Here is a 25,507-nt window from a genome sequence, read left to right as displayed (position 1 = left end):
AACATAGGTAGACCCTGTCTGAAAATAAAATGAGAAAAATATTGGGGATATAGCTCAGTGGTAGAGGGCCGACCTACCATGGGTGAAGCTCTGGGTTCAATCCCCAGTACTGAGAAAACAATGTGTATAGCAAGCAAAGCTATAATAATAATACAGATATTTCCTACATAGCTTTTGCTCAGATTCTTCAATTGTTTTCATTTATGTACTTGATTTTGCAGATTATACTTTCAGACTAAATATTGAAGAAGGAGTTGGAATCCCGAAAATACCTGTACATCCTATTGGACATAATGATGCAGAAATATTACTACGGTATATAGTTTTTTTAGTTGGATATGAGAGGAAGACATTTTGTCATTTTCTCATCTAAAACCAATAAAACCCAATTGTGTTAAAAGTAAAGTCTTGTATCAAAATAATTCCTGAAGTAGGAATGATGGAACACACTTCTATTCCATAACAGGAGCAGTCAGTTTAGTGACTAGGAAATAAGAAAACATTGCTCTGGTAGCTCTAAATGAAATTCTCAAATGCAAAGATTTGTTTAAAGATAAAAATGGATACTGGTTTGAGATTTGTTTTCAGGTATTTGAATTTACTTAGATATTCAATAAATACTTATTTATACCCAACCTGTAGTTTAGAAATACAATCATGCTTACCACTTACTAGATGTATGATCTTGGACCAATTGATTCTTCTCTGATTCAGTTTGCTTATTTATAAAACAAAGACAGTAAATTTTCTCCCTGATGGGGTTGTCATTAATTTATACTAGTTAGCATAGTGTCTAGAATATATTAAACACCAATTAATGTTTGCTCATACTGTATTCTGTAACTGAAGTTTCTTTATGTATCTCCCAACCCATTGTTTAAATGTTTCTGCCAGAACAACTTTGCTAGGAGCCATAGCCAAGTAATATGATGCATGGCACTTTTGGTTGTAAGGTGACGCCAGCTAGCCATTGAGATGATATGATTATGTTAAGATTTACATTCATATGGATATTGGACTCCTGCTGTTCCCCTTGGCCTGCTACAGGACTCATGTTACTGGACTCCTGGAGAGTTCCCATTGGTTGGGAAAGGACAGTAGGAGGGAATTCCGGGGGAGGTCCTGGTCCCCGGTTCCGGTAGGACAGACTGCATGGGTGGACCGGCTTGCTTCCCGGACGCGTACAGGGTATTGGCAGCATTTTCAAAAATAAAGTTTTGTTCCTGCTTGAGTGGCTCGTGATTCTGTGCCCAGCCAGACTGCGGCACAACTTCATGATTTCTTTATGGGTACACACTACATAGTTGACAGCTTCTTTAAAATTCATTTCTTCCTAACCCAGTTATGAATTTCCTAATGTTGGATATCTTGTACTCACTGTGTCCCCACAGAAGTAAGATCAAGGGTGAGGAGACTTTTGCTTCCCATCTGCCTTCACTATTATATGTTTTTCCTCCTCAGCTCTTAGCACCAAAATATTATGTATTTTACTTATTTGCTCCAGTTATGGCTCTCTCATTAGAAAAAAAGCTCCTCAGAATATAGAATAAAAGGGGTTTGGACAAGTTGGTCAATAAATAATCCTTATTGTAGAGTGAAATATTGCCTCAGCATGAATTTCTTGATTTTTTTTTTCATGGAAATGGTGATACTCAGCCTTTTTCTGTCATCTCATTCTCTTTTGACAGCCACTTGGGAGGAACTGCTCCACCAGATAAGAACTGGAAGGGAGCTCTTAATGTGAGTTACAATGTAGGACCTGGCTTTACAGGGAATGAGTCTTTCAGGTATTTTTATATTACTTTAATAACTTGGAAAAGTTTTATATTTCAATGGAAATGTGAAGATAACTGTTCCACCAGGCATATTTTGCTTATATCTTTTTCTTATTGTCACTAGTGAAAAATTTATCATTTTATATCACTTAAGAAGAACTTACAGAATGAACCATTGAATCCCCCCCCTCCCCCTCTAGCTGGGGATTGAAGGGGATTCACACATGCAAGGCAAGCACTCTATGACTGAGCCACATCCCTAGCACCATGAATCAATGAATTTTTATAGTAATATTTTAGCATTAGTTTCAGAATTTCATCAATTACTGTATTTGAATTATAGACTTAACATTTCAAGTAATAATTTTTAAACTTTCCTTTCACCTAAAGTTTAAAAATTTTTTTCCCAATAACTTTCAGAATGTTATATATGTATGTGAAACATTAGGTTATGTTAAGGGAGGGAATATTGGAGAACAGAGAAAGGAGCCAACAATTATTGGTTATTTACTGTATATTAAGTGAGTTTAAATGAATAGATCATGTAGCTACTATAAAGCACAATACACTCATTGTTTTGAACACATGAAAGCATCATTCTAGAGGAGGAGTGTTGTGGAATGTATCTGTTGAGTTAGATCTACAGAAAGAATAAAAATTTCCAAATGGCTCAAGGCAGGCAGGAAATGCTAGCTACCGTGTGAACTTGGAGAGAGTTTGTGGAATGGCCCTGCATGATTAGAACTAAGAAGTTTGAGTCACTTAAAATGTTGCAGGAGAGGAAAAAGTCACTGGTAAATCAGAAATGCCATAGCTTGCTTTTTTTGTTTTGTTTTTGTTTTTTGTTTTGTTTTGTTTGGTTTGGTACCAGGGATTCTACCCAGGGGCACTTAACCACCCCACCAAGTCTCATCCCCAACTCTTTTTATTTTTTAATTTTTGAGACAGGGCCTCATTAAGTTGCTTAGGACCTTGCTAAGTAGCTGAGGCTGGCTTTGAATTCCCAGTCCTCCTGTGTCAACCTCCAGAGTCACTGGGATTATAGGAGTGCACCACCATGCCCAGTGTGATAGAATGTTTTGAAATTTTTGAAATTTAAGGTACTAGGTTAAATTCAATTTCCTTCCTTGATAGGAACTTCAGAAGCATTCAGTTTCTGTGTTTATTAATCTCTATAATCAATCACTATAGAGTTCCTTTAATTTAAGAGACTATTTAGTTTATTTATGTCTCCTGAAGGGAAAAAAATCACATAATATAACAAAAAGTAAAAATCTATCTGATTTACAAACCAGAGTATACAAACACAAAACATAACTTCAGTTCTATAATTTCAGTCATAGTTCAAGAGTAAACTCAAAAACATAAGAAATCCCAGGTCTAGATATCAAATACACTGTTCTCCACTGTGGATACAAAATTTCTGATGGATTTGAGTTTACAATGCACAATGAACAATGTTAAAAATTCCTAAAAACTAGATTCTTTCCTATCTCTCCTACCACAGAGATCTTCAGAATTCATTGATTCACTTAGATAACCAAATGATAAGATATAAAGTGAGATTTCTAATCATTGCTGCTACCAGTGAATAATAGCTTATTCTGATCTAAGCAAAGAGGAAACATAAATGAAACACAAAACCTGTAAGGAAAAAAGTAAAACTAGACATATGGCATGTTAGCAAAGTTGGGAGAGCCATAGAAAATATGAAGAATGAGTTTCAACTGAAACTCATTCAAGATGAATCTACCGTTTGTTTCAAAGGGACCTTTAAAATAATGAAGGATAATTTAAAAACTGATTATTAGATGGATGTAAATGAACATGTATTACAGATTTCATTTAACTTTAGTTAATAAAAAAATCCAGAATTATGTTAAAAATGATTCAAAATGCCAAGTAGATAATTCAGTGGTAGAGAACTTGCCTAGCATGCCCAGGGCCACAGGTTCAGTCCCCAGTACTGGAATAAATTAAAAAAAGAATGGGTTCACGTGGACATAGCAGTGCACACCTCTAATTCCAGAGGTTCTGGAGACTGAGGCAGGAGGATTTTGAGTTCAAAGCTAGCCTCTACAACTTAGTGGGACCTTAAGTGATTCAGTGAGACCCTGTCTCTAAATAAAATACAAAGAATAGTAGGGATGTGGCTCACTGGTTAAGTGTCCCTGAGTTCAATTCCTGGTACCCTTCCAAAAGAAAGAATGGGTTCAAAGAAGAATTTACAGATAATACCAAAATATATCAGTTCATCAGGAATGTCAAACTTAATCACGAGTAATTAATATACTTAACAGTAGGAAAGCTGGCATATTTCATAATAAGGGAGGATTCAGATGAAACTTCACTAGATACCAATTCATTGGACATGAATTATTTGTGGTACAGAGTTGCAAAATAGTCTAGTTGAAAATAATAAATGAGAGAAATTCATTATGAGTGATATAGCATCTTTCCCAATTTTCCCTTACAGGAGTATATTCATTCATTTCACAAATATTATTGAACATTTACTAAACTCCAGGTGCCATTCTGGGATCTTGGGGTTCAGAAATGAACAGAGGAGGCAAACAGCCCTATCCTATGGAGCCTACATCCCAGAGATCAGTTTGTTTGGGATGCATTGAGTTTGCAGTGATGATAGGATAAACATGCAGATTTTTTTTTTTTTTTTGAACCCAGCTACATCCTGAGCCCTTTTAAGGTTTTATTTTGAGACTTAGTCTTGCTCATTTGCTTAGGGCCTCAATAGTTGCTAAGGCTGGTGGGATTACAAGGGTGTGCCACCACACCTGGCTCACAGATATTCATTTGAATACCTCTGGAGGTCAAAAATACTAAAAATAAAAAAGATATAAAGATTAAAGACTTAGATGAGATTCTTTGAGAGTCTGAGCAGATGGTCTATGTTTGTTTTCATGTTTGGACTAACATTTTTCTTCAGTTCTCATTTGTTACATTAACTCTTAATTATCTTAGTTTAATGACATAATATCAATAAATTTTAGCTTCTTACTAGTCATATATTTTAGGATCATATTTTTAGAAACATGCTAAACAATATTTCTGTATTTATATATTATCATAATCATCATCCTCATTATCATTTTTGATGCTGGTTATTGAACCCAGGAGCTTGCTCATACTAAGCAATGCTATACCATTGAGCTGCACCCCAGCTGTGTTATGAATTTTTATCTCTCAGTAGCAAAAATACTTTACTTAATGCCTTAAAATGTAAAAATCATTGAATAGTTTTCTCTCCATGGTACTTTTAGTTGAATGCTGCATGTGGATTAATTGTGTATTCTGAAACACACTGTAATTTGGTGGGAGACAGAATCTGCACTTAACAATATACAGGTTTTGACAGCTTCATTGTTCTTCCATTTAAAAATAATCACAAATTGAAACCAACTGGTGCCTCCATCCCCCAAATAAATAAAAGCTTATTATGTTCTCTTGTGAAAAAATGGCTCAACATTTTCCTATGTCATTCTGGATTCATGAAACTTTTTTTTTTTTTCCTATCTGGCAGAGCCTGATTGTACTTTCGCTTTTTTTATAATTTGGTTAGTTTATATTCATGAATGACTATTTAAAATCAGAATCAACAATGAGAGTCTGAAAATTTTTATTATGTAATTGTGCATTTTAGCAGGAGCTTCACAAATTTTCATTTAACAGAATTTATCATGGTTCTCACAGGAAGCACTCAGGCAGTTCTTCAACTGTGTACCTAGGGATTACTTCCATAGTCTTGAAGAAAGTTATTGAACAGTAGGAATTAATATAATTAATATAGTCATGCATCACTCAATATGAGAATATTTTCTGAAAAATGCATATTAGCAATTTCATTATTGCTTGAACATTAGAGAATGTACTTAGACAAACCTAGTTGACTTGCATTAAACACAAGATTTATGAGGCTTCTGCCAGTGTAACATGGAATAGTATTTTATAACCAACTTACTTTTAATAAATAGAAGGTATACTCTATAAAGAAATGATAAAAATAATATTATGTACTATGCATAATTGCACATGCTACACTTTTATATGGCTGGCAGTGCAATAGGTTAGTGGACAGCAGCATCTCCACAAATGTATGACTACTATGTTAGGCTATGACATTACAGCAACTATAATTTTACTAGACAATAAGGATTTTTCAGGTGTATTATAAACTTATGGGACCACCATCATAGATTATAAAGGTAAATGTTCAAATAATAGGCTTATGTTCCTTCTGTTTATTAATTAATAATAGGATGTCTTCATTAATGTTTTAATACTTAAAGTAAGATGTATTTAAAGTTTTTTGAACAAATGCCCAAGATATTTAATAGACTACTTAGAATTGTAAATAAGTATCCATAATACAGCTTTGAGAAGGAAGAATATAAATATTAGGTAGTTTTGAAAAACTGACTTCAAATTGCATGCTTAAATACTTAGGTGTAAATTGTCACAATGTCTGCAACTTCCTTACAAAGCAACTCCCTTACAGAGCATTCAATATTAAAGATTGTTGAATATAGGTGATTGATATACATATTTTTATTCTTGTTTAATTTTCTGTAGTTTTGTGATTTTTCATAATAAAATGTTGGAAGAAGGGCTGGGATTGTAGATCAGTAGTAGAGCACTTGCCTAGCATGGGTGAAGCACGGGGTTCAATTCTCAGCACCACACATATCTAAGTAAAATAAAGGTTCATTGACAACTAAAAAAATGTTGGAAGAAAACTGTAAAACTGTAAATATAATACCATATTTGAGGTAATTTATTCCTTTTAAAATTCTAGGAAAGTTAGAATGCAAGCTCATAACACCAATAAAATTACAAGGATTTACAATGTAATTGGAACTATTAGAGGATCTGTCGAACCTGGTGAGTCATCAAGTTCTTTTAGCAGTTTTTACAAAGATTAAGTGTAAGAAAACATAAATTTCATTCTTCAATTTATATTTTTCTGAATTATTTGCAACTACTAAATTTGGAAAAAATTGTACAACTCTAAAGGTTTTACTTTTTGCTGATTATTTTTTGTGGGATAAACTCAAGCAGGAGGAAGTTTAATTTGAAGACATACATTACAAATATTTATAATGTATTCAAAGTTTTTGTTTTCCAGACAGGTATGTTATTCCGGAAGGGCACCGTGACTCTTGGGTGTTTGGAGGTATTGACCCAACTACTGGGACAGCCGTTTTGCAAGAAATTGCTCAGAGTTTTGGAAAATTGATAAGAGGAGGTAAGTGATAAGAGAATGTGACTTCCTTATATTTCCTTTATTCCTAGGCAGGTGTACCTAACTCTGTATTTTAACAATGATTACAGGCTGGAGACCTAGGGGAACTATCATTTTTGCCAGTTGGGATGCAGAAGAATTTGGACTGCTGGGTTCTACAGAATGGGCTGAGGTAAATAAGATGGCCAAGGTTCTTGTTATTGTTTTGATCAACAAAGAACAAATATATATCTCAGGATCAGCACAGCTAGACTCCATTACTTTATATGGTTTTAATTTGGAGAATGATTGGAGAGAATTTAAGAAATAGAATTTGTTTCTACTTTCTTATTAGTTTGGCAAAACACAATAGCCTCTTAGTCAACAAACAAATCTACTCAAATCTATTTGCATTTGTTTTGTGAAAATAAAATCAGTAACTTCAACATTAGGAAGCATTTTTTACATGTAAATTGAAACTAATTTTCAAATTTTCCTTGGAGGTCTTCTGGGAAAGCTTATTTAATTAAGAAGATTATATTCTGATAATTATTTCACATTTACAAATTCCACATAAAATAGCAACCATAGTTACATTTTGCCTTTTATAACATATATACCATTTGCTAAAGATATATATGTTGTAAAAGGATATATATAAAATTTCAACTTTATAACTTGGATTACTTTAGTTAATCAATTTACTGTGTAGTTTCACAGGTTCATTTTTCCTTGAGAGATGATTGATTTTCATTCATAACTGGCTCTGGATTCTCTAAGTGTCATATGCTCCTTTCTTTTGTTTCTTTCCTATGCCTCCCTATTGAATAATCTCTAAGTTCTTCTGTGTTTGAGGTGAGCTCATGTCGCGACCCCTTGCCCGCAAGGAAGACGCAACTCAGGAATCTTCTTTCAGCAGTTTTATTCAGGTCCTTGATACTTTTTCTTCTTTCAGCAGTTTATTCAGGCCTTTGTTTTGACATGTCTTTTAGCTTCTACTGCTACTCCTACTACTACTTCTACTGCTACTCCTACTGCCACTACTACTACTGCTACTACTACTACTCCCGTGTGCCCCAGCCTTAATAAAGCAGATAAAGCCCCAATGCACAACTGCCACGTGGACTTTTCTCATAGGGTGCCAAGTCACAGCGTGCCAACTCATTCTGATAAGGAGTTGTTTGTCACAGACTACAGGGGAAACCAGCGCCATCTTGTAATGGCGGCCACAGTTCACAGAAACGGCTCACCACAAGCTCATACATTTTTTATAAATTTAGGTGCACTGTGAAAGTACTTGCTATCTTTCTACCCTGTATTTAACTTTTGTCAGTCCAGATTGTATGGAGTTCTTATGAAGCATGCATATGTGTTTTGCATTGTGTTTAGTTTAAAAAAAATGCCTCCCTCTTGACTCATTTCTTCTTGCATTACTTTAAATTTATAAAAATAATACAAATCAAATAAACATGAGAATACAATCATGCACATAGATACTTATCTGATATCACTTATGCTTTGTTGATCATATGTATGTTGTAGATTTTAATTTTTACATTAGTATTCTGATGGCATGTTGGAAGAACATTACTTTAGATGAATCAAATATTAATTAAGATAATTTATTTTTAGAAATATGTAATTTCTTATGATACATATATACATAAATACACATCTGTTTCTTTAATTTCAGAAGCTCAGAGTAAATAAATTTACAACAGAAAGTGATTAATATGTTTTGCATTAACATATAAATAGCAATTAAGAAATAATACTTGTTCTAGTTTATTATCAGACTCTTTATCATATTCAACAGCATACTATACACTTATAAATACACATGAGAAATCTTCATTATTTCCATTATAAACCTGTTATAGTGGAAGCTCTGAGTACATTTTTATGTAATGAAAAGGCAGCTATCATCTTGCTTTTGTAGGCAAGAGCAAAGAGGTGACAGTTATTTGGGCCTAGACATACCGCCTTAAATGTTTTTACTATAACTTGTTCTCATGAGGAAGAAAGCTTGAAAGAGAGGTAAAGGGCTCTCTCAGCATGTTCCCTTCTGTGTCTGTGTGTGTGTATGGCATAATTACTTTTGTTCAAACCTGTCACTCCTTCTTTCCACCATTTTTCCCTCTGTTCTTTTTTATTTTTCATTTCTTTATATTTTTATTAACATAGTATGAATATTTTCTATTTTTGCTTTTAAAATGGTAACTTTACATGGGTATTCACTCTTAGTGAATCTCAACAGGAGTGAAGATTAATCCTCAGGGATACCTGATGATACAGATTTCCAGGCCTCACATTGAGCAATTCTGATTTAGTATATCAGGGCTGAGTCCCCAGAATCTCGGAACCTCATCCCTACATCTATTGATTCAGAGAATCAAAGAACCACATATTGAAAATGTTTCTTTTCCTTTGGGGCTCTCTGCTATTACTATATATATTAGCTACTGATTCATAGTAATCTTCTTGTTTTAATTGCATACTGTTTTCAACCAACCAATTATCAACATTTTCTCAGAAGCTATGGTCACAGGCAGGTGTAAGTATTTGGTTATAAAGATATTTGCAGATCATTCTTCCACAAAACTATTGTGCTTATTTTGTTTATATTTTTATGATAGTAAATACTGTGAATTAACAACTTTGCTTCAACTATAGGAGAATGTAAAAATACTCCAGGAGAGAAGTGTTGCTTATATCAATTCAGATTCATCTATAGAAGGTAAATTTTATTTCATTTTTAAGTAAGATGTTTAGAAAGTAAATTTTACTTAGAGTAATTTTCCTTTATGGTTATTATGCATTATGTGTCCTTTAAGTCTATAAATTCCAACTTCTTATCTATTTCAGATATTCTGTTCCTATGAGACTTCTCAGTAATAACTTAATTTTCTATTTTACCATGGATAAAATAATGATTCATATCAATTATTGGGAATCATAACTAACCTATTGCTCTTAGTTTCTTTGTTATATTTACCATATTTATTTATCTATCTTGGTCTACTACTTAAACTCTAGTGTTAACCACATTTTTGTTATGGATATATTAAATAAATTTTGGTAAAAATATTCTACAGAATATTTCATACAGAAATATTTTCTGTAATAATATTTATAGAATATTTTATACAGATATATTTCCTATTTTAAAACAGTTTCTTAAAAAGTATAAAAAGACAGGAATGATTCCTGTATTTATTGGAATATGCACAAACTCTTTCCTTTTGAATTTGACATATGTATGTTCCTAGTTTTTTGTTGAATTTTAATTTTTCTAGATGAATGTCAGAGCATACATACATACTCTAATATCTTAATATGTAATATTGAAATGAATGAGTGAATACAGAGGGAATTCTGTAGCCTTATCCTGCTTTTGCGTATGAGAGATACTGCCATAAGGATGAGGTCTGAATTGTGTGGGAGCTCTTGCCTCAGACACCTAAGGCCATTTACTCCTTTTTCAGCCCAAAATATGTATGGCAGATTCTCCTATTCCTGGAGAGAAAATTCTACCCTCTTTTATTCCATGGGAATGATGCATTTGATATAAAGACTGTTATATCCTATTTAAAATTTTAAAATAATGTTAGAATTAAGCACAATTCAAGTTTCATTTGGAAGTATGAAATAGTAGTTTTATTTATTTTTCAGGCAATTATACTCTCAGAGTTGACTGTACACCCCTTCTTTACCAGTTGATGTACAAACTGACAAAAGAGGTATATAAGATCTGTCTTACTATGTTTTCTGATGAATGGATACATGAATAACACTTTTTTCCCTTAAGCTAGTGGCACTTAATTTTAAGTTGGTTGACTCATATAAAGGACAAACAAAAACAAAACTTTTAATATGAAATTTACTATGTGACATAAATATGAAGATAGTATTTCCAGTCTGTTCTTTCTAATAATAATGCTTATTAATTGTATCCTAACTTATAATGTATAGTAGGCTCAATATTAATCTGACAGAACATTTTGTTACACTGAAAAGAACATTGAACTGCTACAGAAAAATTTCAGAGTTCAAAAAATTGTGTTTCCCAGCCACTCCTTTCATACAACAAATATAAATTGGGTGGTTACTTTGTCAGGTCTCATAAGATAAAGTTTGGCAGCAACAATGATAAAAGTAGAAGACCATCAAAACTAAAAACTTTGAAAGCTAGAGAGGACACAGACTCACCATTTTGCCCTGGCTGGTCTTGAACTCCTGAGCTTGGGCAGTCCACCAGTCTCAGCCTCCCCAGAAGCTAGAACTGTAGGAATACCATTGTGCCTGGACCCCAGATTGTTTCTAACCTGAGGACTTGGTACTGAGGATTGAACCCAGGGGCACTCAACCACTGAGTCACATCTCCAGCCCCCTTTTGTTATTTTATTTAGAGACGAGGTCTTCATGAGTTGCATAGGGCCTTATTAAGTTGCTGAGGATGGCTTTGAACTTGCGATCCTCCTGCCTCAGACTCCCAAGCCATTGGGAATATGGGCTTGTGCCACCATGCCCAGCAAATATATAGTTTTATAATGGAATAAATTTAGTTGTTTCTGTTCTTAATCACCAGTATTTGATTATCTTTCTAGATGTCTAGCCCAGATGATGGTTTTGAGAGTAAATCACTTTATGAAAGCTGGTTGGAAAAAGACCCTTCACCTGAAAATAAAGGTTTTCCTAGATAAATCACTTACATTCATCTTTTCTTCCATAAATTCCCCTCTGCCCCACATTTCCCCAAACATGTAATCCTCATATGTATCATCAATAATTGGAGTGAATTTTTTAATGAGTATATATGTTTCATTTATTCTGATTTGTTATACATGATGGCAGAATGCAATTCATTTCATATTATACATTTAAAGCACACTTTTCTTTTTCTTTTTTTTTAAGAGAGAGTGAGAGAGGAGAGAGAGAGAGGAGAGAGAGAGAGAGAGAGAGAGAGAGAGAGAGAGAGAATTTTTTTAATATTTATTTATTTATTTTTTTAGTTCTCGGCGGACACAACATCTTTGTTGGTATGTGGTGCTGAGGATCGAACCCGGGCTGCACGCATGCCAGGCGAGCGCGCTACTGCTTGAGCCACATCCCCAGCCCTAAAGCACACTTTTCAAGACACTGATTGTACACAGAATATTTTCACACCATTCATGTCTTATACATGTACTTAGGGTAATGATGTCTAACTCATTCCACCATCATTCCTACCCCATTGCCCCCTCCTTTCCCCTCCCTCCCCTTTGCCCTATCTAAAGTTCCTCCATTCCTTCCATGCTCCTTCCCCCAATTGCCATTATTCATGTGTATCCTCATATCAAGGAAAACATTCAGCTTTTGGTTTTTTTGGTGTTGGCTTGCTTCACTTAGTATTATATTCTCCAACTTCATTTACCTGCAAATGCCATGATTTTATTCTCTTTTATTGCTGAGTAATGTTCCATTGTGTATATATACCAACATTTCCCAATCCATTCATCTACTGAAAGGTATCCGAGTTGGTCCCACAATTTAGCTATTGTGAATTGTGGTGCTATAAACATTAATGTGGCTGTGTCCCTGTAGTATGCTATTTTTAAGTCCTTTAGGTATAGACCTAGGAGTGGGATAGATGGGTCAAATGGTGGTTCCATTTCCAGTTTTCCAAGGATTCTCCATTCTGCTTTCCATATCAGCTGCACTAATTTGCAGTCCCACCAGCAATGTATGAGTGTACCTTTTCCCCCACATCCTCACCAAAACTTATTGTTGATTATATTCTGAATAGATCCATTCTGACTGGAGTGAGACAAAATCTTGGAGCAGTTTTTATTTGCATTTCTTTAATTGCTAGAGATGTCGAACATTTTTTTTATAAGTTTGTTGATTGATTATATATCCTTTTCTGAGAAGTGTCTCTTCAGTTCCTTGGCCCATTTATTGATTGGGTTATTTGTTATTTTGGTGTTAAAGTTTTTTAGTGCTTTATATATTTTAGAGATTAGTGCTGTGATGTGCTTGTGGGAAAGAATTTATATGTCCTAGAGATTAGTGCTCTGATGTGCTTGTGGTAAAGATTTGCTCCCATTCTGTAGGCTCGGTATTGACCTCACTGATTGTTTCTTTTGCTGAGAAGAACCTTTTGAGTTTGAATCAATCCCATTTATTTTTTCATGGTTTTAATTTTTGAGCTACAGGAATTTTATTAAGAAAGTTGGGCACTTCTCAGAGAAGGATATACAATCAATCAAAAAATACACGAAAAAATGCTCACCATCTCTAGCAATCAGAGAAATGCAAATTAAAACCACTCTAAGATACCATCTCACTCCAATAAGAATAGCAGCTACTATGAAGTCAAACAACAACAAGTGCTGGCGAGGATGTGGGGAAAAGGGTACACTTGTACATTGCTGGTGGGACTGCAAATTGGTGAGGCCAATTGGGAAAGCAGTATGGAGATTCCTTGGAAAGCTGGGAATGGAACCACCATTTGACCCAGCTATTCCCCTTCTCAGACTATTCCAAAAGACCTAAAAAGAGCATACTACAGGGATACAGCTACATCAATGTTCATAGCAGCACAATTCACAATAGCTAGACTGTGGAACCAACCTAGATGCCCTTCAATAGATGAATGGATAAAAAAATGTGGCATTTATACACAATGGAATATTACTCAGCATTAAAAAATAACAAAATCATGGCATTTGCAGGGAAATGGATGGCATTAGAGCATATTATGCTAACTGAAGTTAGCCAATCCCTAAAAAAAGAAATGCTGAATGTCTTCTTTGATATAAAGGAGGCGACTCAAAACAGAGCAGGGAGGAAGAGCATGAGAAGAAGATTACCATTAAACAGGGATGAGAAGTGGGAGGGAATGGGAGAGAGAATGGGAATTGCAGGGAAGATGGAAGGAGACCCTCATTGTTATGCAAAATTACATATAAGATGATGTGAGGGAGAAGGGAAAAAGAGAGAGAGAAATGTGTAATAGTAGATGGAGTAGAGGAAGGTGAAAGGAGGGGAGTGGGAAGGGGGGATAGGAAGAGGATAGGAAGGGCAGCAGAATACAACAGACACTAGTATGGCAGTATGTATAAATGTGGCTGTATAACCAATGTGATCCTGCAATTTGTACACATGGGAAAAGTAAGAATTCATACCCCTTTTGAATCAAATATATGATATATGATATGTCAAGATCATTGTAATGTTTTGAGCAACTAGTAAAAAAAAAAGTTGGGGCCTAAATGGACATGATGGAGATTTGAGTCTACTTTTTTTTTTTTTATTAGGTGCAAGGTCTCTGGTTTAATTCCTAGGTCCTTGATCCACTCTGAGTTGAGTTTTGTGCATGGTGAAAGATAGAGGTTTAATTTCATTGTGTTACATGTGGATTTTCAGATTTCCAGCACCATTTGTTGAAGAGGCTATATTTTATCCAATGTATATTTTTGGCACCTTTGTCTAATATAAGATAACTGAAGTTTTGTGGGTTAGACTCGATGTTCTCTATTCTGTACCATTGGTGTCAGGTCTATTTTGGTGCCATGGAGTGAAGTTGATGAAAGCTTTCTTCTCCCAGGTTTTGTTCTGCTAATCATCCAGCACAGCCATTGAGCTATAATCTCTATTATATTATAGAGATTATAATATATTTTTTAACCTATAATAGAGCACAGATGGATGTAATTTTGCAAATTTTTAATCAAAATGTTTTTGCTATATTATTAGTCACTATTTGGTATTCCTATATAAAATTTTATTCCAATATGTATAGATATACTAATAAAAATATAACTTCCCATGATATTGATGAAGGGAAGAAAAACAAGTAATGGACTATTTGCTTGTAAATTTACTAAGAGGCATTGTTAGCAACCACCAAATTGTATTGACCTGTAATTATTTTAGTATATATATATATATAATATCTATGTAATATTATTATATATATAATATATACAGATTTTATATATAGAACATATACACAGATTATATATAAAGATTTTGTATAGATATATAATATGTTAATTTTTTCCTCTTTTCATTCATGCAACAGCAGGTTCCTTGAATTTATTGTATATTCATTTTCTACTACAGTGCTATTTCTAATACTAGTAAATGAAGGTGGAAGTTAATAGCCTCATTTCATATCCGAAATCAGTCTTTGAAAGCTTAAATGTATTTCTTTCATAAAAGTTTCATATCCTTGTTCAACAAAGAGTAGAATACAAAAGATATTTTAAGAGCATCCAAGGCCTCAATCTCAAAACACACCTAATAATCTAGTAGTTTGGAAATACACACTTTCTTTTTCTTTTGGAATTTTTAAAATGTGTTCTAATTAGTTATATGTGACAGTCGAATGCACTTTAACATATCATACATAAATTCAATATAACTTCTCATTCTTCCGATTGTACACAATATAGCATCACACTACCGGTTGTGTAGTCATTTATGCATACAGGGTAATAATGTCTGATTCATTCTCCTATCCTTCCTACTCCTGTATCCTCTCCCCTCCCTTCACTCCCCTCTGCCTAATCCAAAGTAACTCTACTCTTCCCTAGTTGCTGCCTGCTTGCCTTATTCTGAATCAGCAGCTGCATATCAGAGAAAACATTTTGCCTTTGGTTTGGGGGATTGGCTTACTTCACTTAGCATGGTATTCTCCAGCTCCATCCATTTACCAGCAAATGCGGTCATTTCATTCTTTAAGACTGAGTAATATTTCATTTTGTGTGTGTGCGTGTGTGTATACACACCACATTTTCTTTATCCATTTATCTGTTGAAAGGCATCTAGGTTGGTTCCATAATTTGGCAATTGTGAGTTGACCTGTTATAAACATTGATGTGGTTATGTCACTGTATTCTGATTTTAAGTCCTTTGGGTATAAACAGAGGAGTGGGATAGCTGGGTCAAATGGTGTCCCATTCCACATTTTCTAAGGAATATTCATACTGCTTTCCTAATGCTTGCACAATTTGCAGTCCTACCAGCATATATGAGTGTACCTTCTTCCCCACATCCTCACCAACACTTATTATTGCTTGTATTCTTGATAATTGCCATTCTGACTGGAGGGAGATGAAATCTTGGAGTAGTTTTAATTTGCATTTCTCTAATTGCTAGAGATGTTGAACATTTTTTCATGTATTTGTTGATCAATTGTATTTTTTCTTTTGTAAAGTGTCTGTTCAGTTCCTTAACCCATTTATTGACTGGGTTATTTATTTTTTTTTTTTGTTAAGGTTTTTGAGTTCTTTATATATCCTGAAGATTAGTACTCTATCTGAAGTGCATGTGGTAAAGATTTTCTCTCATTCTTTAGGCTCTCTCTTCATGTTATTGATTGTTTCCTTTGCTGAGAAAAAGCTTTTTAGTTTGAATCCATCCCATGTATTGATTTTTTGTGTGTGTGTGCTTTAGGATCTTGTTAAGGAAGTCATCTCCTAAGGCAACATGGTGAAGATTTGGGCCTGCTTTTTCTTCTATTAGGCATAGTTCTTAATGCAAATATAATATTACATTCTGCTTTATTGACTCACCATTAGTTCACAAAAAAAATTCACATCATTAGATCATGTATGTATGTATATGCATATATATGCATGTGCATATTACAGTGATTTTAATTATATGCAAATAAATATAAATAGATTTGTTTTTGGAATGAAATGAGGTACACATAGATTCTTCATGATCTTAAATATAGATTTCCTTGTGGCAAATTTTATATTGGACTATACTGCTCCAATGTAGGCACATAGCTACATTGCTTTGCACTTTTCTTAGATGCTGAAAATTTGGAAGATGGCTAAATCACTGGGCTACAAGTTTTGATGACACTGCCAATCTCTGGTTGTCTTCAATGCAGATTTATAAATTTATTACAGTAATTTTCCAATGTATGCTAGGAAAAAATTACTTTGAAGGCTATTAGCTTGTACTAATCCTTGTAGTACATACACTATGTAATTTCTTACTACTCTTGAGTCAGGATTCTTTAATCATCTACTTAACTTTGTGTTATCTAATTATATATTCATGTATGTATGTATTTTTATTTATTTTTCCATATTTTACATCTAGAATCAACAAGCTGGGATCTGGAAGTGATTTTGAAGCTTATTTTCAGAGACTTGGAATTGCTTCAGGCAGAGTTCATTACACCAAGAACAGGGTAAGCCACTTTATTATTTTCAATATATAGCATTTGTGTTAGTCAGCTTTCCATTACTGTAACAAATACCTGAGGTGAACAACTGATAGAGAGAGGTTATTTGGACTCAGCATTTGGGAGAATTGTGTCCATGGTCAGTGGCATCATTGCTTTTGGGCCTGGTTGAGGAAGCACATCTTGTGGAGAACACATGGTGCAGGAAAGCTGCTGACCTAATTATAGCTGGGAAGCCAAGAGGGAAATAAGAATAAGAAGTATTGCCACTATCTTTCCAGGCTATCATGCCCCAAATACCTAAGACCTCTTACAAGGCCTACTTCTTAAAAGTTCTGCTACCTTCTAGGAGTGCAATCTGAGGACCAAACCTTTAACTCATGGAACTTTGGGGGACATTTCAGATCTAAACTATAGCAACAATGTAATGAATCCACCTTCCATTGGTGAGGAACTGTTTTCTGAGTTGTTTGGCATTGGGCACCAGATAGACATGTGGCCTGGGAAGAACTCCAGGGATGCAGACAGACTGCCTGCTCTTTTAGATAAACCAGGAAGTAATTTGGATTATTTTGTGAGTATTTCACTACTAGGTTTATTAACTGAAATGGCTGTTCACAGAGTAATGCCACATGGTTATCAGTAGTAGGTAATTCATATTCTTTTCTTGATTCAAGGTAAGTTGGAAAAATCTCATCTTCTAGCCTAGTTTTATTTATTTTTTCCTAGCCTCATCTTGTAGGCTCTGATGTCCTTTTCCTGAGTAAAATGCAGTCGGAGGATGAATACATTTTGAGGGGTACACTAGTATTATCTATTGTCAGTAGCCCCTCTTCATATTCCAAATCCTGCCTATCATGAGTCCAAGACTTCTGAGTAAAGAACAGCAAGTTTCTCTTAATTATTAACTTGATATTCTTCTGTTCTGCAGTGTCTAGTTTGCATCCTTGTCACCTAAGCACCCAGATGACATAGTTAACTTGGATATAGTCAACATACCATATTGACTTGTCTATATTATAAATTAAACCATAAATTACACTGAAGATTACATTAGTAAACACAGATTTTCACAGCTTTTAATCAATTTTCAAATCAAAAATGCAACACACCAACATCTTGCATGTTGATAATATGTATCTATTATAAAATTGACAGTCCAAAATATAATTAAGAACAAAGAATTAAGCTAGAGCAGTTCCAGAATATTACAAAATAGATGTATAAATTCTGTATACTAATATGCCTTATACTTAATACAGTTGACCCTTGAACAACATGGGTTTGAACTGCATGGGTTCATTTATATGTAGATTTTTTTTGGAGATTCACTACAATTTGAAAAATGTACAGATGAATAATGTAGCCTCCCTGTCAAAAAATACACATAAAAGATTAGGTATGTCATGAATACATTAAATGTATTTAAATAATAGTCTGTGTTATTATTTACTACCAGGAAAGTGTATTATAACTATTTAGAATTTATCAAAACCTACACACAAATGCTTAAGGAGACCTGGTATCATTTGTAGGAGAAAGAAATATAAACATGTAAAGAAGTATTAAAATTAATTATAGTCTACACTATACTACTATAATAATTTCATAGCTGTGTTCTATTGTATTGTGGTGAGCTTAAGTCTTGCAAGTATCTGTTTCAAATGCCATATGACACTAATTATCCTTGCATTATCAGTTGTCTCTCCAGTAAGTTGCATAGCATAATAAAAAGTAATCTTTTCTGATTCTCACATATTTTCACTATATAGAATAATATAACACACAAAATATATGATAATTGTTGTTGTTTTCAGTTAGGCTTCCTGTCAATAACAGGATATTAGTAGTTCAGTTTTTGGTGAGTCAAAAGTTATCTTTGAATTTTGAAATATATGTGTGGGGACAAATCAGCATCTCTAACACCAATGTTGTTTAGTGGTCAACTGTACATAAAAGGTGGGCTTTTAATTCATTTTCAAGGCCTTTTCACTTTTGTACCCTGTCATCAATTTGAGCAGCTATGTAGTTTCTAAGACCACTACAGATTAGAAACAGACGATTAGAAGGAGAGTGACCAAGACAAATTTTTTTCTAGTGATACTAAATAAGAATTATAATATGAATGATAACCCTATTACAAGGTAGCAGGTGGTAAACTAAACTTAGGATAGGTATACGTAAGAACTAAAATTATATATATTTTTATATGATCCTACTATACCATAATTAATGTTCATTATAGTAGCTCTTAATTATACAATAAAGGTTAAATGATTTGGTTATACACTTCTTGGGGAGGGAAGACATCAAATACACCATTGTTCAGTTGAATAAATACCTAACTACCAAGCACCTTTAATTCCCAATTGATGGATAATTTCAAACTGCTAATGTGCAGATCGAATATATATGCCTTAATTTTAGTTATTAGAAATACAATAAATAAAAACTTCAAGCAGCGGCATTTTGAATAAAAGCTGCATGAATATAAAATGAATAAGGGTAAAATTTTAAATCAGTGAATTTTTGGTTGCAATATTTTAGTTAATCAAATTTCAATATTTTTGCTTTATTGTGTTAAAACTCAGGATACATATTAATTCTTCAGTCACTTCTCTTGATTACATAAAATATTTTAATTTGAATAAATATCCAATTTTATTTTACACTTGCATCTTCTCTTTTTTAGAAAACAGATAAATACAGCAGCTACCCTGTATATCACACAATTTATGAAACATTTGAATTAGTAGAGAATTTTTATTACCCCACATTTAAGAAACAGCTCTCTGTGGCTCAATTACGAGGAGCACTGGTATAAGAGCTTGCAGAATCTATAATCATTCCTTTCAATATTCAAGACTATGGAACAGCTTTGGAAAACTATGCAGCAAGTATCTTCAATTTATCCAAGAAATATGACCAGCAATTGAAAGATGAGGGGGTATCATTTGGTAAGACATTTTATAATCTTTAAGGTAGTGCTTGATGATATTATCTTTTATGATCAACAGATACTGTTTCATTCTAGAATTAGTCATAATTACTTATTTTGCCTAACTAATTCTTTTACACAAAAATAAACATCTACCTAATTCGGAATCTGATTTAATCTGATGTGTCTAGAATGAATCCATTATGGCTGAGTTAGTGCTACAAGCAGTGGATTGGTAAATATTCCTTATACTATACTGCCTTTAAGAACATTTTTCACTTTTACAAAAGCAAAGTGAAGAAATTATAAAAATATTGAAAAGTAGAGAAGACCACCAGTTCTACTACATATATGTATAAACATTCTTATCACTGAATATTTCCATTAGTGTTTGTGTAAATGAAGAATTATTTACATAGTTATAAGCTATGTAAATATGTTATAACTATGTAAATATCTTTCTTTTTATAACTGGTCACTCAGTTTTGGTTCTACTTCATATATCTCCTATAAAGTAGGAATTAAAATATAATGTAGAATAGTAGCATAGATTATTGGGTCTGGAAGATTGCCTAAATTAGATCCTAGCTCTACCATTTAGTCTGTGTGTTCTTTGGAAAGTTACTTAACTTTTCTATGCCCCAGTTTTTTTTTTTTTTAAGAAGTGAAACAATAAAATGAAAGACTATAATATGTCAATGATTATTGTGGAGATCTTTAAGTAATATAAAAGCAGTGGTGGTTAGCACTGTGCTTAATAAATGCTGCCTATTATTACTATTTTATTATCACTTTCTTTATTATTCAGGGGGACTTATTCTTATATAACAAAATTGTAAAATATGTGCTGTTTACTCTGTCGAAAGTGCTCTTATTTCTGAGAGATTGTATTATAAGACTTAGTCAAATACTCAAAGATTAAAATCTTATGTGGGCAAGAGAAGACAAAATGCATAGGATATTAGAGGGTACACAGAGTACTATAGCACAGAAAAGTGTTATGGAGTGGTCATATGTTATTTTAAGTATTATTACATAAGTGTTAGTAATCTTTATGAAGTTACAAAGAACAGAGGTATTTTGATATAGAAATAAAATAAAGCAAAGAAAATACAGAGAATTGTGGTTATATCAATGATTGGGGTATCTTTGCATGGTGAAGGAAATGAAGAGATTAAATTAGAGAAATAAGCAGAGTTAACAGGAAGACAGTCCTTAATATTTCTTTGGCTATTTAGCATATAGTTGCCTTTATAAGTGCTCAGATTTCCTTTTGGTGGAATTATGTCTTATCCATTTGTATAAGTCAGGGTCCAATCAAGAGGCATAAATTACACAAGCTCAACAGAAGGGCTCCCTTTAAATGGTATTCATTCTTCTACCAGCTTACCGTGTTTGGGACCTGGTCTGCTCTGTCAATGCCTTGCTCTGCTCTGTTTTAGTAATTTCTTCATTGGTGACTATCCTTCAGAGGAAATATTTTCCTATCTTTCAACAGTATTTCTTTTTTTCATGTGTACTACTACTTTCACTATTGAAAGTCTTCATTTAGTGCCAGTCAAAAATATTATCTTGGAAAATGTTTTCAATGAAGAAGAAAGGTATGATGAATTACCAAATGAATGAACACAAAATTGGCATTCCCTGTCTCCAGTTCTCCATGCCACACAAATTAATTCATTGTGCTATCTTATCCACTGAAAGTAGCTTTTGCCAAAATTGTCATTGACCTGAGTCACTAAATTCTAGGAAAACATTTCCATTCTTATCTTGACTTCAGTATATTTTTCTTTTTCTTTTTTGCAATACTGGGGATTGTGACCAGGTAGCTTTACCACTGAACTACATCCCCAGTCCTTTTTATGTTTTATTTTGAGTCAGGGTCTAAGTTGCTGAGACTGGCCTTGATCCTACTGCCTCAGGCTTCTCAGTCACTGGGATTACAGGCATGTGCCACTGTGCCTTGTAACTTCTGTTAAACAGTTAAAATGAAAAACTTCAATACTCTCTTCCCTCAGTTTCCATCACATCTGTTATTATTTAAGCAAGATTTAAAACACAAGTAAAATTGAAGAAAATCTAGGATGAAAAGACCCTGTTTTTCATTCTAAATGTGTTTATATTGAAGGTACCAATTACCAGAGTGACCTAATAGAAATCCTGTTGTCTGAGCTGTACTTGCTGTATCTATAAAATGAATACTTTATGTTATACTTTGCATAACAGAATGATGCAAATAGCAAAACAATAATATATTATTTAGAGGCCGGGTGCAGTGGTTGGTGTATGCCTATAATCCCAGACACTTGGGAAGCTGAGAGAGGAGGATCACACATTTGGGGCTAGCCTCAGTAACTCAGCAAGACCCTGTCTCAAAATTAAAAATAAAAAGGGCTGAGGATGTAGCTCAGTGGCAAAGCAACACTGGGTTCAATTCCCAGTATCCATCAATCAACTCCTGCTTAGAAAACATGAAAAACAATAAATTATAGCATTAAAATCGTCCTGAGAACCTAATTTGTAAACTAAAGAAAAGTTTTACCCATCAAACCTGATCATTGAGTCAGAATATATCAGTTTGTCACAGGTTGCCTTTTGAGTAAGATCTTAAATGTACTGCTTGGAAATTAAAATTGAGTCGGGCTCAGTGTTACACACCTATAATCCCAGTGGCTCAGGAGGCTGAGGCAGGAGGATCAAGAATTCAAAGCTAGCTTCAGGAAAAACAAGGCGCTAAGCAACTCAGTGAGACCCTGTCTCTAAAGGAAATACAAAATAGGGCTGGGGATATGGCTCAGTGGCCAAGTACCCCTGAGTTCCATCCCTGGTGCCAGAAAAAAAAAATTGTTATTGTTTTAATCCTGTAACAATTATAGGGATTATCATTTATTTATAGCTATATATTCAGTGTTTTATGTGGAGTAGTTGTCCTAATAAAAATGTATTAAAATGAATATATAAAGGAATGAATATTGGCTTTGAGTAAATTATAGGTCAAAGAATTATCTATATTCTAAATTTTTGAGTGGTAATTTCCTTAAGAATAATTTTAGCCATTTAAAAAATTTCATACAATATTTTTGGTGATATATCCTAATACTTTTCATGAATCTACAAGAAGGCTCAATAACAAAATAGTTTCAGCATCTATTCTATCACATTAGTGTGGAGAGGACAGAAAAATGAAATTAAAATATGACTCACTAATGCCTGTAATTTCTTTTTTCTACTTAAAAAAAGGACTCCTTGTTTTCTGCTGTAAAAAACTTCTCAGAGGCTGCTTCAGATTTTCATAGAAGACTTACAGAAGTTGATCTTAATAAGTAAGTTTCAGATGCCTAATGTTTTGAAGAATAATCTGGTTGCAGGAATGAACTGTTTTCACTCCCTTAAGCTTTCAGCTCTAAATCACTGCTATTCAAATTATGGTCTGCAAATCAATAGCACACCATGACCTACAAGCTTGTTAGAAAGGCAGAAATCAGAGCCCACCATAGAGAATAAAATTTGACATAGAGAATTAAAATTTGCTTTTTAAAAAGAACTTCAGGTGATTTAGGAGGTACTGTTGTAAATGGAAGTCTAAACACTCATTCCAATACAAGGGCCAGAAACGTGTTTTTAGGAGTTTGTGTTGTTTATCTAGTATTCATTCATAGCTTTATGGGTTTAAGTGCCTTTGTACTCTATTTAATTATAGTCCTTTTCCAACACTTCTATGCATCAATTTATAATTCTTTCTTTATCGAATTCATATAACTTATTGCCAGTTTTAGCTTGAAAATAGTTTAAAAGTTATATTCAAAGTAAAACATTATGTAATAAACATAAATTGCTCCACATTATAGTCCATGACATTACGTTTTCAGACTTAATCAGAAAACAGAAAGCTTTGCCAGTCATTTTTTTTTTTCTTTTGGTACCTGGGATTGAACCTAGGGGTGTTTTACTACTGAGCCACATCCTCAGGCCTTTTTTGTGTTTTTATTTAGAGACAGGGTTTCCTGAAGTTACTTAGGGCCTCATTGAATTGCTGAGGCTGGCTTTGAACTTCTAGTCCTCCTGTCTTAGCCTCCTGAGCTGCTGATATTACAAGCATGAGCCATCACACCTTAAAATGGCTTTGTCAGTCATTTTAGGGAGACTTTCTTCTCCTTTGAATTGTAGGAGTGCCCAGAGAACTCAAGATGACAGTCTGAAAATTTCAAGTGCAAAAGGAATTCCCAGCCCACTGTTTCCTTCCCTTCTTGTGGACTCCTAAAACCTTCAGCCATTGTTTGCTATTCTGCCTTTATTTGGCTCCTTTCTTCCACAGTAGCCTGAGTGACTTGTCAGGAACAACTTGGTAGTTCACCCTGTACTATCCAAAATGCTAGTTGACTGTCTTCCAGTTCTTTTTGATAATCTTGCGGCTTTGAAAAACAAATCATTACCAGTAGGACTGTTATTATAAATGCCAGAATGATGACCTTGCTATGTAGTTTATCATGTAAAGCAGTACTGGATTAATATGCATTTTTGTTAAAAAGAAAAATATATTGATTTTAATTATTTTTCCATGTCATCTTTATTTAATATTATTTTAAATATGGTTCTATAGTAAAGGTTTTAATTACATATTTCTTGTTCTCAAAGTCCCATTGCAGTGAGAATTATGAATGACCAATTGATGCTTCTGGAAAGAGCATTCATTCATCCCCTTGGTTTACCAGGGAGACAGTTCTATAGGTAAGGAAAACAGTATGGAATCCACTAAAGGGTACCAAATACCTCACTTTGACAAGAAAAAAAAAATACCCAAAGCCTGCTGTAAACTGTTATTATTAAATGAATAGAGGGTGACTATGTATACTGAAGGAAACATGGGCATATTATGCATCTAATACTAGTATAATACATAATACCAAAAAATTACACATTTTTCTACAAATGGTGAGGATTGAATAAGAACTCTTATAACAAAATTATCAAGCCATAGAATTTAAAAGGAGATCTTAGAGAGTTCAGCTAGTTGAACTATCTACATGAATCCTTACAGATTCTCAGTTAACATATACAGGATGGGAAGCTTACTTCATGAGGAAGTTCAGTCTGTTAGAGAAGGTCTCATTATTACAAAACTTTCTTCATAAAGATCTGAAATCTATTATTCTGTAATGTTCTCCCTTTGAACCAGATCTTTTCTCCAAAGTAGAGTAACATTTCCATATAACATTTTGGGTTTTTTAAAGATGGCTGCCATGTTCCTATAAAGAAATATAATGGTTTTCTTTTTGTATATCAGTTATGTTTTCTCAAGGTCCTTTGTAAATTATGGTTTCTTGTGAAAATTAGAAAGGTCCTAAAATGTAAAGTCATAAAATATA

General features: G+C 33.7%; 1 protein-coding gene across 1 annotated transcript in view; it reads left to right on the top strand.

The window, feature by feature from the left end:
• LOC113177799 (N-acetylated-alpha-linked acidic dipeptidase 2-like) overlaps positions 1 to 25,507 on the top strand; it is a 39,944-nt gene that overhangs the window by 12,594 nt on the left and 1,843 nt on the right. The window contains 12 exon segments of the mRNA XM_077797305.1: positions 222 to 315; positions 1,689 to 1,787; positions 6,589 to 6,674; positions 6,919 to 7,038; positions 7,125 to 7,207; positions 9,688 to 9,751; positions 10,687 to 10,754; positions 11,622 to 11,709; positions 17,115 to 17,209; positions 19,896 to 20,159; positions 23,382 to 23,464; positions 24,777 to 24,869. Of these exon segments, the coding sequence (XP_077653431.1) occupies positions 222 to 315; positions 1,689 to 1,787; positions 6,589 to 6,674; positions 6,919 to 7,038; positions 7,125 to 7,207; positions 9,688 to 9,751; positions 10,687 to 10,754; positions 11,622 to 11,709; positions 17,115 to 17,209; positions 19,896 to 20,159; positions 23,382 to 23,464; positions 24,777 to 24,869 (1,237 nt within the window).

Source organism: Urocitellus parryii, chromosome 4, assembly GCF_045843805.1.
Source record: "Urocitellus parryii isolate mUroPar1 chromosome 4, mUroPar1.hap1, whole genome shotgun sequence".
Taxonomy (NCBI): Eukaryota; Metazoa; Chordata; class Mammalia; order Rodentia; family Sciuridae; genus Urocitellus; species Urocitellus parryii.
Note: the sequence above shows the minus strand (reverse complement) of the source record. Positions and strands in the feature narration are given on the sequence as shown.